Here is a 14,835-nt window from a genome sequence, read left to right on the forward strand (position 1 = left end):
AACAGTCAAACCAGACTAGATCTTTTGTCGACCAGACAAAAGTTGCATGGTCGACAGGAAGACGACAGGAGAGTTAAATCCATTTTTGGGGTCAGGGCTTTTTAGGGTGTCTGTTCCAAGTAGTGATGGGAATTCCATCTCTTTTTAGTGAGCCAGATCATTTGGCTCAGCTCACCAAGAAGAGCCTGCTCTTTCAGTTCAACTTTAATATTTTCATCACCTGTATTCTCATGTATCTTTTGTAGCCTTCCTACTTCCATTTTGATTGCATTTATTTCCTTTTGTGCTTTTTTCTTTTTCCAGGTTGCGAATTATATTATTTCTCCACGCATCATTGCTTTTGCTGCTTCCCATAGTACAACCGGTGTCACTTCTCCATTGTCATTGTTCTGAAAGTAGCTTTTTATAACTTGTTGAACTCTGTTCCTGAATCCCTTATCTGCAAGCATTTTGGTACTTGTATCACTATTTGCATGATTTTTCCACTATCCGCTCTACTATTAAGAGACGGTTTGTTAAGCCACTTATATTATATAAGGAACAGTCATTACTACGTAGTGGACTACAATAATGTTGCTCTGATGTCGTGCATGTACTGCAAAGTACCCATTTTTGATCGGCATCGATTCAAGATTCAAGAGTTTTATTTGCCATTTGCACTTAAGTACATTGAGTTCTGAGCAGTTTACACCGAGTCAGCTTTAAGAAAAGAAAAAAGGTAGAAAAGGCACAAGGTAATTACAGTACAAAATAAGTGGCACATTCAACTCAACACAATAAATAAATAAATTATTAAAACATAAAGCGCCCTCAGTGTAGTCAATAAATAAACTAAACTACCCTCTGCATAGGAACGACACCCCCAGAATACAAATATACAGTATATATGCTCCATGACCATGTAAAAATAACTTGTAGCTCTCATAAAAATATTATATATATATTCTATATTTCAGACAATTACACAGTGGAAGGCAGAATATTGTACAGCATTTCAGTCCATTCAATTCAGGTGTACTGTGTCAATAATGGTATGGATGGTCGATGACGAAATTGTATTAGTATTTTTGCTGTTACCAGTTACTGTATATTATTTTATCTGTAGTTATCAAATCATGAAGTTATATGAAAAAACATGACTATAAATGGAGAGCACAGGAGTTGACTCGACAGAGGACTTCCCCAGGGTGGAGTCCGACGGTTAGAAAAGGACATGAACTATCTTGTCTGTTAAAAGAGATCTTTGATAGTAGTCATGACAGTGCACAGACCGTTACTCGTCTTTGTTTAACGCAACAGCGTCACCACGCGGATCAGTATCGTCACTGCAGCACTATGAGGCGCAGGTCTAGGTTAGGGTGGTGTGTTTATAATGCTTAAGTTTTGATGTAATGCGACATTTTAATTTCAGAAAATACCACAAAATAAAACACGCAATGTAGGTGAAACCATGTAAAAAGAAATTGAATTTGTTAATAAAGAAAATTATTATTATTATTAGATTAAATAAATCTGGGATAGTTTATATATTATATTATATTATAATTCAATGATATATGAGTTATTAGAGGAGGAGTGAGAAAGGTGTAAGGAAATATAAGTTTAACTTCTATCTACTCCTTTTCGGACTCTATTACTTGTTTGTTATTATTTTGTATCTATTTTTATTTATTTTTATGTTCGAAATAAAGTCTTTCATTCATTCATTCATTACAGTACAATTTTTTCTTATGCCTAAAAGAATGAGAGCTGAACGTGTTAGTCCTCTGCAGAGATTATGAACAATTTCCATGGACTAATCTCCTCCATGTACATGTTTGAAAATATACTTGCCATTAGACTCTTAAACACATGACTTATTTACAAAAATCAAATGGAAATACTTCAAATCCTTAAGCAATAACCTACAGATGAAAGTAATGTACCAAATATTGGGAAAAAAAAATCTAGATATCAAGTTTATATCCACATACATTCATCTTTCATAAGAGCATACACAATAATGTGCAACAGTCATGATCCAAAAAATGCACATGAACAAAGTCATGGTGTATACATATTACTTTTTATTACAGATGAACCACATATTATAACAGAATACCAAGTAAACCAAATGGCAATTGTATTTATTTACAAGGACAACCAGATATCAGGGCTATTATGTGCTACGGACTGCTGAACATATTGGTTATTATCCAAGGTAAGCTCTGGGACGCTTCGATTTCTGTCTGATACAGTGGAAACCTGGATCTTACACCATACGTCACACTTTTTATGTGGAGAATAAGGTTTATTTTGTTCTCCTTTGTGTGGTGGAACTGACATTTACATACCCAACAGCAACAATCCTGTTTAGTGCACTGTTGGACTAATATTTCATAAGGTGGATGGTGACCTTATTTGCCTTAACTTTCTCCCTACAATCCGAAGCAACTCTGTTATCCATGAATGAGATGTACTATATCTCAAATTATCTCTTAAGTAGATTCATGCCACTTTCCTGTCCAACTACACTGCCTTTAAATTACGTTCAGCTGCAGCATAAGAGTTGTTACTTAATTAATTACTGCTGACGGATTGTACTAATGGCTGCTGATGCTGCTGTAGTGGAGAGAAGTCGAGGGGTCTGTGGTTCTCAGTGTAGCCGTAGAGTTTCCGGAGGGCCACACGAGCTGCCTCTTCCTCGGCTGCTGCGAGTGTCTCTCCTGGACCCTGAGCCAGGAGCTTCTTGTCACTGATTCAACACACGTAAACAAATCCCAAAAAATAAGTATACTAGGCAGGTTATACACAAAACACTTTCAACCATTAAGTCTATTATGAATTATCTGCATCTCACTCAAACTTCAACGGTGTAACTTGTAATGTAACTTGATTTTTTAGTACGTCAGCTCTTAAATATTTTTTTTTGACAGTAAATCACATACCTGTACAAGCCGACAAAGTATAGTGGCAGGACGGTACTGGCTCCAGCAGACCTGATAAGGCGAGGCTCTGGCAGTGGAACGTTCCTCTTAGTAAGCTCCTCCACCAATAGTCCCATGGGGTTGACAACTGTCCACATATCAAACAGGTCCTTCCCTATCAGCTGAGTGCCCAAGAAATCCTACGGAGAGGGGAGAAGAAAAAGAAAAAATGTCATACTACTGCACAAACAATGGAGCCAACTCAAGAGCCTTAAGATAGACGAATGATATTTCCTTTAAACTAATTATTGAGTACCCAAAATACTCTATGCGGCAAGCCTCTTACCCTGAGAAACAATCCAGTTTGCTCTGCTCCGCTGCTCTCCTGTAGAGCACCAACTACCGCCATGAATGTAGAATGAAGCACATCATCAGGAACAGGACACTCTGCACTCATGGTTAGGTCTTCAACACCGAGATTTCTCGCTACATAGGCCACAACCGCTGAACTCGTGAGGTTCCCTACGACACTCTCCACCCCCTCACTCGGCAGGCTCGGGAAGCTGGCCCTGCACCAGTCGGTTAGGACGCTTTTAGTGAAACCCACTCCCTTTTCACACAGCTGAATGTTATCTTTCAGAGCAAGAGCGGTGGCCTCAGAGTCCACGCCTAAACTCTGTCTCCTCTCTTGCTCGGCCCGCAGGTAACAGGGATTGATGAAGGCTGTTTTCAGTACCTCCAGGGAGAAGTTTTCGTGAAGGCGGGTGCTGAAAGCCTGAACCTCAGCATGGAAATTCCATTGAGGCTGTTGAGAGCTGAAAGAAAGTCAAACATGGAGTTAACTCCGAGTCCTGTCTACAAAAATATTCCAAACTGGGTCTTACATGCTTGGGAAAAATGTTTTTTTACTTCTGACTAGTGCTCTAAGTACGTGTTAAAACTGACAGACATTCTTACTTCCTGTACACTAGAGTTAAAGGGGAACTACGCCCATTTTCAGAATTCATACATGTAATTCCTATGGTCTATGACAGTCCAAAAATATTAGTAAACACGAACAACTCTCTCCCAAATCCAAAAATTAGAGTGCTAAAACTCAAATTTGAAATGTAATAGCGTATAATACGTGGAACTGCTCCACAGACAATGAATTTGGAAAGATGTTATAGATGAGAGCACCCAGGGGAGTGTATGGGTACATTTTCTGTTTCACAAATGACAACAATACAATAGAATAAAGCTCATTTGGGTATAAAAAAAGAAAACAAACATTCTGTGGGTCACAAAATCAGTCTCTTATTCATTGTCATTGGAGCAGCTCCAGACTTTATACCCTACGACAGGGGTCTGCAACCTCCGGAGCCACATGCAGCTCTTTAGCTCCTCTTCAGGGGCTCCCTGTGGATTTTTAAAAATGGAAATTAATAACTGTTTTTTGTTTACATTTTAATTTTAATTTATCATTGTTGTAGGTCTATGGTACAACGGGGTGGAGCAGTTCCACGTATTATACCCTATTGCATTTCAAATTTGAGTTTTAGCACTCTAGTTTTTGGATTTGGGAGAGAGTTGTTCGTGTTTACTAATATTTTTGGACTGTCATAGACCATAGGAATCACATGTATGAATTCTGAAAATGGGCGTAGTTCCCCTTTAACCCTAATGTACAGTAAGTAAGAATGTCTGTCAGTTTTAACACATACTTAGAGCACCAGTCAGAAGTAAAAAAAAAATGTCCCAAGCATGTAAGACCCAGTTTGGAATAAAGTCATAATATAACAAGAAAAAAGTCAAAAGTTCATGAGACAAAAAGTTGAAATATGAGAATAAAGTCACAAGTTTATGAGAAAAAAAGTTGTAATATTATGAGAATAAAGTCATGTTTAAGAGAAAAAATTCATAGTATTGTGAGAATAAAGTCAATATTATAAAGTAGTAATTTTACGAGTTACTTTCCTTTTTTCTCGTAAAGTTGTGACTTTATTCTGTAAATCTCCGATTTTTATTCCCTCAGTGTGACCCTAATACTCCATAGTACATTGTCTCTTTGGCCCTCACTGCATTAGCCTTATATACTACATACTTAGACTATAAACTGTGTTACCTTCATCACAATGATCACATGTTTTGCAGCTCCAGACAGATTTTTTATTTTTTATTTTTACTAAAATGTCTCTTTTGATAGTAAAGGTCGCTGACAATGTGTGTAATGTAATTATACTATTGTATACATCAAGCCTACTCAATGTGTGTGAGATGAATGAAGCCACACAGACTCATGAGTGGCCTTGAGATGCTCTCTGCTGATCTCTGGTGTCAGCCTCACCGTGGTTTCGGTGCTGGAGCTCCTTCCAGCTTTAGCTTCTTCGCCATGAGGTGAGTGTAGGCTTTCATCCACCGCTTCTTCTCTCTGACCTGCGACAGCGACACGTTTCTGCCAACACGCTGACAGTGAATTCCTAATGTTATCATCGCACCACGACTCAGCAGGAACCCGGACGCCATGTTGCCTGCTAGCTACTGACAGCAGCAAGAGTGTAGCAGCTTAAACTGCCCGACGCGGAACAAGAAACAACATCCGGGCCTGCCAGACCGTTCCGTTCCTAAAGGTAACGACTGGAGCGTTACCATGGAAACAAACATAAACTAGCGGACGGAGAGGACTGCTGAGTGAAATTTACGGGAGGAAACATCACTAATTATTACAATACATACACAAAAAATAAGTATAGATTATTTCTAGTTCTCCTGCTTGTTAGTTTGATATATTTTTGTGGTGATGTCTGCTCCTGAAGTCCAGGAAACGGTGCGAGATAAAGTGGTGACTCAAAAGGCAAGTGGAGATGCAGAAATAACTTCTTCCATCAAAGATGAAGTTGACGCCACGATAAAGGATGGACCTCAAGAAAACAATGAGAAAAAGCTGCATTCATGGCCACGAATGACCAAGAAGTTCCTGAAAGACCACTGTAAGGAGAACAAACTTTACATAACACCTCACCTGAATGACACACTGTACCTGCATTTCAAAGGTTTATCCTTCATTGAGAACCTAGAGGAGTACACGGGACTGAAGTGTCTCTGGCTGGAAAGCAATGGGCTTCAACGCATCGAGAACCTGGAGGCCCAGACTGATCTGCGCTGCTTGTTCCTTCAGCAGAACCTCATCTACAAGCTGGAAAACCTTGAACCTCTCACGAAGCTCTGCACCCTGAATGTGTCCAACAACTACGTACACACCGTAGAGAACATCTCCTGCCTTCCTGAGCTGAGCACTCTGCAGATAGCCCACAACAAGCTGGAGACCGTGGGGGATGTGGAGCATCTGAGTCAGTGTCTGGCCATCAGTGTGCTGGACGTGTCCCACAATCTGTTATACGACCCCGAGATCCTCCTGGTGCTCGAGGCCATGCCAGAGCTGCGAGTGCTAAATCTGATAGGAAATGAGGTGGTGAGAAAAATCCCAAACTACAGGAAGACCATGATTGTGCGTCTCAAGCAGCTCACCTTCCTCGATGACCGCCCCGTGTTCCCAAAAGACAGGGCGTGTGCAGAGGCCTGGGCGGTGGGAGGGCTGAATGGGGAGCGTAAAGAGAGGGAGCAATGGGAAACAAGAGAGAGGAGGAAAATTCAGGACAGCTTGGACGCCATGGCGGAGATTCGAAAGGCAGCAGAGGAGAGACGACGCCTACGAGAGCTACAGGAGACAGGTGAACTAATTTTTTCTTCCCTAGAGCGCATACACAGAGTACATTTGCTTTTTAAAAACAGTATGATCTCATTTCAGGAGCTTCCACCACTCCAGAGACTCCATGTGAGGAAAATTACACCCAGATTATGACTTCATCACAAGGAGATTTGATCCAAACCTTTGTGCAGGACTGCCTGGATGCCCATGATGAGTTCTTGCAGAGCCAATTAACACATGGGCCCAATGAGCATCAGGCAAACTGTGAACATCTAGAAGCAGAGCAGCCAGGTCAAGGTATAGGCTTCCAGAGGGAGCAGTTAGAGAAAGATGACCAGGAGGAATCACAGTTAGAGAAAGATGACCAGGAGGATTCACAGTTAGAGAAAGATGACCAGGAGGATTCACAGTTAGAGAAAGATGACCAGGAGGAATCCCAGTTAGGGAAAGATGATGAGGAGGAATCCCAGTTAGAGAAAGATGATCAGGAGGATTCACAGTTAGAGAAAGATGACCAGGAGGAATCACAGATAAAGCAGCCCGCAGAGGAGAAAGAGGGGGTGAATCCAGAGCACTCAGCACAAAAGCAAGAAAGTATTGGAGGAAAGATGCTAGAGACAGAGAAAGTAGAAAAGGACAAACAACAACAAAACCAGCAGTTTATGAGTAACAAAGTTGAGAGAGAGCAGGCAAACATGAGTGAGAATCAGCCTTCTCTGGTCAGGGCAGCTCCTCCTGAAGCAGGCGATGTCGTACCAGCACATTGTCCCGGACCACTGGTTACAGAGCTGGAGGATGAAGACCAGCTGGAAACCATTCACCTCCCACCTCATCGCTCACTACGTATTGATGACCTGCCTGATCTGGAGGATGTGGACACAGCGGACTTCACGGCAATGTTCTCATCTTCTCAGCAAGTTTTCAAGCCTAGAATAGAGGTCATATCAGGAGGCAGTGATGAGGAGGAACCTATCGGGAAACCGAGTGAGGGCATCCCTACCTTTGGTCAAGATAGAAATTCATTGTTCTTAATGAGCGGCTGCAACAAATCAACTGAGGTCTCTAACGATTCTTCATTAGTGTATCCAGAAGATGGGGATACCTTTCAGCCACTCATTTTTGAACCAGCAAACCAAACCTCTTCTCCACCACGCTGCCTGATTGAGGAGCTGGAATGATGTTTTCAATGTTTAGAGTATTTTTGTCAGATTAAAGTGACCAACTACAGTCTCACATGTATGTCCCAATGCTGGCAGGCAATAGACCCATTCGTGTGAGAGCATGAAAAGCTCACAAGGGCACAACTTTATTTTTAAAAATTAACATTTAGCTGTTTTTATTGTGAAATGTAATTCATTGTCTGACATGTTTCTGTTTAAGAATTTCAAAGCCATTTTATTTATATGGTTGTTAATTGTAACACTGTGAAAACAGAATAAATCGTACATGATCTGTAAATGTTTCTTTCATGGTTTCCTTTATATCTTCATATTAGGATAACACTGATGTTAATGGCTAGATTTTAATTATTTTTAACTGATTGCACACTAACTTTAAAAGGACCAATATATTTAATGTAATAAATCATAAACTGACCATGATATGTCATCAAAGATTAAGGAAACACGCTAAATTGAAATACTGGCTTCTCCCACAACAAATGCTGCAGCCATTATGTCCTCCTTTGAAATTTCCATTCCGGTCGGGAACATCTGTTTTTGTTTTGGATCTGCGTGATCCCGACCACTGCCCATTTCAACACCCCGTTGCCACATATGAAACAAACTGGCACGCAACCACAGCCTTCTGCAGCCATGGAACCAAGCAAATGAACTGGATCAACAGAGATAACATGACATGAGATTCTACCCGACTTGAAAAGCCTTGGCACATCTCTCTATGGTCCATTAGCATTAGGCAGAAATTATGCTTAAACAATATAACCAGTGTAAATAAAAACAGAAAACTATGTCAGGGAAATGTGAGAGAGACATGGTCCTTCTTCACATAACAGCAACATTATACTGATGCATCAATAAAAACACAGGACAACACATCGTATGTATGATTTTACTAAAGTGATTTACATTTCCCAGGTCAAGTCACATATTACTCTCCCCCTAATAAATATTCAACATGTTACATTCTCCACATTTCCAGCTCCATTTTGGTAAACTATGCTTCACTGTATCTCTGGATGACATGGACAAATATTTACAACAAGTCATGCTTAGCATCGAGCAAAAAGATTTGAAATAAAAACCAAACATGAGACAGGGTGAAAGAAGAGTAAAAAAATAAAACTGTACATGTATTAAATAAACCAAATCAAAATAGAAGCCCTGTGGACAGCAGACCTTGTACACATGTAGCAAGGCGTTCCTCACACAGGGACTGAGTGCAGCGAGAGGCTAACATTTGACACATAGAATAAGGGATGGCAGAAACAAAGGCCGGCTCTAACGTCGCAACCACACCCACGTGTTGACGAGCCAGAAAGCTACGGTGACGGAGTACAGGATCATCTCTCGCTTTGCTCGCTCCTTGTTCTCCTCTTCCAAATGTTGGAGTCTCCGGTTCAACTTGATGAGCTATAGATAAATAATAGTAATAAAAAAAAAAAGGCTCTCAGTCACAACGGTTTTATGATTAACTCTCGTGGCACAGGATGGACATAGTGTATTTATTAAGAACTAACCTGACGTCGAAGCGTTGTTGCATCAACCACAGTCATGTCATCAGGCCCTGAATCCAGAGTGGCTTCATATGTTGATAATGCAAACCTGGAAAAGAGAACAGTCAGTTTGAGATTTACATAATCCAACCACAATGGAGTGTATAATATACGCAGCACATTTTAGATAATAGAGAAACAATAGCAACCTAATTTTATTCGATTTTTTCTACCAGGGCTTAATCGTATTTCTTGACCCGATATGAGAATGAATGGTAGGAGAGGATGAGGAAAAGGACAAAGGATCAGGATGAAGGTGAAGTGCCAGGTGGAGTTACCTGGAGTCATGCAGGGGGTTGGAGCTTGAGGCCGACCCCCCTCGCAGTGATGGTTTGCTACAGAGGTGGGGAAAAATAGGGGTTGGAAGAAGGGAGAAATAAGAGAGATAGAGCAGCATTCACATCGCACAGTGTTGCATACATGCACACACCTCGCATGTCCTTTGCATAACTATACTTTTTGTGTTGTCCTGGATCTTTCTAGGCCTTTTACAATGTCTAATTTAACAATTTAAGTGCTCTTAAATTATGTCCCTAAAGGGGATCGTTAGCTTTCTTCCAAAAGGAAATCTAAACTTTGACAAGGCCTAAAGTGGTTCAAATCCCACCAACACTTCCACTTAAAGGTAGGTTCAATACAGTTCCAAACTCTTTAAAAAAGCCACCGATTTTGATTAATATATGTTGTATTAATATTGTTACTGAGGCCTAGTCCATACGTACACGAGTATTTATCCACACAAGCACGGTTTTAAAAAAATCTCTGTCCAGACGGAAACGCAATGAAGCGCTGTTAGGGCCAGTGGGCAGGTTGGGCCACACACACACACCGGTGACGGGGTCTGTGTCGTGGGAGCGTTGCATTGGATAAAGAGCAGTGACCTCCGTAGCGCAGTTTGACGTCTCTGTTCCTCAATATGTGGAAGTGTAATTATACATTTGTGTATAAACATTTAAAAGGTCCTGTTAGCAGTTTATTTGGCCACGTCTGCCATTCATGGATGTATTTATGCTGCTGTTGCACAATATGTTGCCTCATTAGTGATGCCTCACAGAGGAGGTTTGGGTGTGGATGAAAAGGCCAAAATGCACAGAAAAAGTAATTTTTTACAAAAATACCCGTGTATGTGTGGACAAGAATGTTACAAATAGTCAGTTAGAGCTGGTCATGTAAAGTTTGAGACAAACACTCTCAACCTTCCAACATAACTAAGGGCCAAACAACATTTAAGAAACACCACCCCCTTCCTCTAAAAACAGGAGAAATCAAAGTAGATTTAATGAGACTTTGAGGAAGTAAAGACAACTGATGCTGTCAGTATTGCCCTCTCTGACCAATATCTAGTAAGCCATGTTTTTTTTCTTAAGCAAAAAATGACCGGATGATCGAGAGGTCACCTGCGAGGATTCTCGTCCAAGACCTCCAGGACCTGCTGGTAGGCCCGACGTGTAGTGGACTGGATGAAAGACAGAACACCACTAGCGCTGTACAGGTTGTGTTCTTCTCCAGTCACGGTGAGAGGGGGGCAAGGGTGGACAGTGGCTGGGGGGGGCGGGGTCGCACTGCTCAGTGGCCACCATTAAGAGCAGCCAATTCAGAGGAAAAGGGAAGAAAAAGACAACAGAGGGTAGAAAGGAAGGAGGAAGGAGAGGGAGAGAAATAAGGAAAAGAAACCATCCTCAACTTACTGATTGTGTAAAAAATTGCAACCGAGTTAAAGTAAGTAAATGTAGTGTTGCAATAAGAGCAAGAGATTTAACCTGCAAACCACTAATAGTGATTTACTAACATATAATACACCCAACAAAAAAACAGAAACGGAGATGCGAACTAAAGGCAGTGGCAAGCAAATGATTCTAATCTTGATTAGATAACCACGGTCTTGTTTTTGTGGTGACCTTATCAATAGTACCAGGATACCACATGCAGTTGTGTTGAGGAAGGTGATCGGGACATGAAGTGTTTTTTGTTGCATAATTATAAAATTGTTAATACATGCAAATGCCAAATCCCAAACTAATATTTATATCTATTTATATTTTTTTAACGAAACAATAAAGCTACAGAGCACACGCGGTGTAAAGTAGGCCTACATTCAAATAAGTACAGTAAAATGTACAGCACAAATGGTTTTCTGTTGTGTTTTCTTTTGTTTCCTAAAGTGTTGTTGAGAGGCAAGTGTGGTCTTTAAGTGGTTTTATACACTGAATAGCAATATTTTCGATCATTTTCCAGTAATCCTGAAATTATTAAACATTTCAAAATTTGGAAATGATCAAAACTGATTAGTACATCCGATGTTTAAAATCATTGTGTTAATGAATTAGTGTCAGCGACGAAAACAGCCGAGTTCTGCATCCAACTCAATGAAAGCAGCAAAAATTCTCGCAACTAAACGGCAGTGACAACGGACAACCAGCTACGTCACAAAGACAAAGGGACACAGAAAACAGAACCAAAAAGAAGATGCTCGTGCATGCATATAGGAGATAAGATGGAGCTGGCGCCAAGCTAATTATGGCATATCCAGATCAATACTCACCCAGAATCGTTGCGCATCAGCTGACTGTTATGACGGGCAGCTGCATTCTCACTGGCTGAACGCTCCCGCCGTACTCGTGCTTGAGGCCGCAACTACAAAAAAATGATGACAACTGATTTAGTCAAGTTTACTGTAAGGAAATTGTGTAAGTCAATGAGTGGATTGACAATGATGCAGTGACAATTTATTGCATTATCGCTTACCACTTCCTCACTGTCTGGAGCTGCCCGCTGCTGCTGCTCCTCCTCTTCCAGGAAGTCCAGGGGTCGATCACTGAGGGTGAGGACTCTGGGTGGAGTCTTCAGTGATAGGGTGTCTAGTGGGGTTGACTGGATTAGGTCCAGGTCTCTGGGTCTGGGGAACTGGGGGTCATTACTGTCTCCTGACAAAGGAAGGTGTGAATGAGAGATTCATGCATTATTTGTAACTTTTAAGTTAAACAATGTAATGTGATTTGAATGTTGAGGATGAATGACTTCAATCTTCACATGTATAGTGACCCAACATGCCAGTGTGCCTAAAGACTTGTTTAATTTTAAGTCTTAAATAACTGACATGACAGAGTCCTGAGCCACTGATAAGACAGATAGTATCTGTCAATGGCTGTAACAAAGCCACATAAAAGCTATATTACAGTCAGCTGACAAGCACCAATGACGCACAGAGTTTGTGTGTTACAAAATACTTTGAACAGCACAGAAACCACAGCCCTACATTGACAAAACAACATACTAACCTGCAATCACAATTCTCTCTGGGACTTGCATTATGACACTGTGGGGAACCTCCTGAGATCCAAAATTAAGGTCCTCGTGACTTTGAGGAGCCACTTTGAGCATCTCAGGGATACGCATCCTCTGGCTGATCCCCTCGGTGTACTCCAGTTCATACTGGATACGGTTCATCTCCGCCATCTCTGCCGTGGGGGAAGGGAATGCTGCTCCGTTCATTTTGCTATGACAAATTATTTGTTCAGCAACACAGTGCTACTTATAGCCACAGAAAGGTCACAAAGGGCATGCCAACACGAGAGATTCGTGTGTCCGATAGTTTCATTTTCAGTCAAGCTAAACTCGTCATGCAGCATACCTGTGCATCTTTCTAAACAGCTAGATCACATAACAAGAATCTCTTTAAGTATCTCAGAAAATATTGATGCAGCTGATGAGCTAGTCAGGAGCTAGAGATGGATAATTTCTCGTGACACCATCATATGATGATAACTTGGTGCCTTAGGACTTGTGCAGACACACAAAAAAAGAGGTTACATGAACTAATCTGGCAACAATGTTGACTGTATGAGATAAGAGCTGCTACAGCTGCTGCTCGCATTACAGGATAACATCATACTGTCTGCAGGACAGATAATAATGCACTATACTCACTTTTTTAATAGTCGTGTATCACAGCTGTTACCTTGCACTATATTCAGTTTTAAAACTTTTCTTCATGTCCTTGTCTTTTTATGTCTTGTATATTTTTTTGTATTTTGTACTTTGCACTACTAACTTTTTTACAGCCTTTTTACTAACATGTTTTTGCACTATGGAACTGTGATGCTGGACACTTGAATTTCCCTTAGGATAAATAAAGTTACTATCTGTCTATCTATCTATCTATCTACTATTGATATTATCTCTAGTGTTGATATGTATATTTACTGTTCCTGTGCATTGTCTGGATTACCTGCTGCTTGAACACAAGAATTTCCCAATTTGGGATCAATAAAGTACATCTATCTATCTATCTATCTATCTATCTATCTATCTATCTACCCATCCATCCATCTAATACAGTATAGTTACTTTAACATTAATGCTAACAATGCTAATACCAACATTGCTGCATATCAGGGCTATTACTAGTGAAGCTACAGTAGTTATTTGATCACCTTTTTAAACCATTAATCAACACTGGCAGTAACTGGTAAACTGTTGTCTGTGATTTAAGTAACAACAAAACAACAAAACAACAAGACCCTGAAGCTAACGTCAGTTCAGGTGAGACAGCTAGCACATTAGCATCATTTCAAGCTAGCTTCGGTAGCTTCTGTTTCTTACCTTTTGGTTTGTTGCTGCTGATAGCTACTTACAAAGAACAATCTGTTAAAAATCTAGAAGTAAATAAAACGTTTAAATACACTCAGAATGGCAGAGTTAAGTTGTAGTATTACAGAAGATGTAGCTGTCAGACATCGTTGATACGAGAGGAACCTCCTCTCTGCTTCTTCTTCCGGTGTCTGTCCTACAAACAGGAAGCAGCCAAGCTCAGGGGGAGGAAGTGACGTCGCTTCACCGAGTGCTGAAATTAAAAACCGATATATATATATATCTATATCTCTATATATCTCTATATCTCTATATCTATAAAGATATAGAGATATAGATATCTATATCTCTATATCTATATATAGATATATATACAGTATATATATCTATATATGTATATATATATCTAAACATCTATAGATGTTTAGATATATATATACATATATAGATATATATACTGTATATAGATATCTATATCTCTATATCTATATCTCTATATAGATATCTATATAGATATCTATATACAGTATATATATATATGTATATATTTATCTAAACATCTATATATATATAGATGTTTAGATAAATATATACATATATATATATGTATATATATACTGTATATATATCTATATATAGATATATAGATAAACTTGGACCAAATTAAACATCTTATATATATCTATATATATATACCTATATATATAGATATATCTATATATCTATATATATCTCTCTCTATATATCTATATATATCTCTATATATCTATCTATCTATATATATCGATATATCTATCTAATATATCTATATATAGATATATATAAGTTGTTTAATTTGGTCCAAGTTTATTTGTTTTTTGGTTCGCTGTGTGCAACCAATAAGGGGGACCAATAGTTTGATTTAATCTAGTTTATTA

At 39.7% G+C, this 14,835-nt stretch overlaps 3 protein-coding genes across 9 annotated transcripts; 1 reads left to right on the plus strand and 2 right to left on the minus strand.

Moving 5' to 3' along the window:
* Positions 1-2,043: 2,043 nt before the first annotated feature.
* On the minus strand, positions 2,044-5,448 carry mrpl44 (mitochondrial ribosomal protein L44). The gene is made up of 4 exons (XM_037775435.1): positions 5,233-5,448; positions 3,253-3,721; positions 2,928-3,106; positions 2,044-2,734 (listed from the first exon to the last, which is right to left on the minus strand). Exons 1-4 carry the CDS (start codon positions 5,409-5,411, stop codon positions 2,560-2,562), a joined length of 1,002 nt encoding a protein of 333 aa, XP_037631363.1. The 5' UTR covers positions 5,412-5,448; the 3' UTR covers positions 2,044-2,559.
* Positions 5,449-5,545: 97 nt separating this feature from the next.
* dnaaf1 (dynein axonemal assembly factor 1) lies at positions 5,546-8,046 on the plus strand. Of its 2 annotated transcripts, none has more exons than XM_037775433.1 (3): positions 5,546-6,616; positions 6,694-6,944; positions 7,035-8,046. In XM_037775433.1, the coding sequence occupies exons 1-3, from the start codon at positions 5,686-5,688 to the stop codon at positions 7,770-7,772; spliced, it is 1,920 nt and encodes a 639-aa protein (XP_037631361.1). In that variant the 5' UTR covers positions 5,546-5,685; the 3' UTR covers positions 7,773-8,046. The 2 variants fall into 2 exon arrangements, with proteins under 2 accessions (XP_037631361.1, XP_037631362.1); XM_037775434.1 differs by having other exon boundaries at positions 6,694-6,924; positions 7,015-8,046.
* A 604-nt stretch (positions 8,047-8,650) lies between these two features.
* mffa (mitochondrial fission factor a) lies at positions 8,651-14,156 on the minus strand. Of its 6 annotated transcripts, none has more exons than XM_037775437.1 (8): positions 14,044-14,156; positions 12,607-12,824; positions 12,074-12,252; positions 11,871-11,962; positions 10,726-10,890; positions 9,607-9,663; positions 9,293-9,377; positions 8,651-9,185 (listed from the first exon to the last, which is right to left on the minus strand). In XM_037775437.1, exons 2-8 carry the CDS (start codon positions 12,818-12,820, stop codon positions 9,054-9,056), a joined length of 924 nt encoding a protein of 307 aa, XP_037631365.1. In that variant the 5' UTR covers positions 12,821-12,824; positions 14,044-14,156; the 3' UTR covers positions 8,651-9,053. The 6 variants fall into 6 exon arrangements, with proteins under 6 accessions (XP_037631365.1, XP_037631367.1, XP_037631366.1 ...); XM_037775439.1 differs by having other exon boundaries at positions 12,607-12,786; positions 14,044-14,155; XM_037775438.1 differs by having other exon boundaries at positions 12,607-12,786; positions 13,931-14,126.
* Positions 14,157-14,835: the final 679 nt, after the last annotated feature.

Source organism: Sebastes umbrosus, chromosome 7 (genome assembly GCF_015220745.1).
Source record: "Sebastes umbrosus isolate fSebUmb1 chromosome 7, fSebUmb1.pri, whole genome shotgun sequence".
Taxonomy (NCBI): Eukaryota; Metazoa; Chordata; class Actinopteri; order Perciformes; family Sebastidae; genus Sebastes; species Sebastes umbrosus.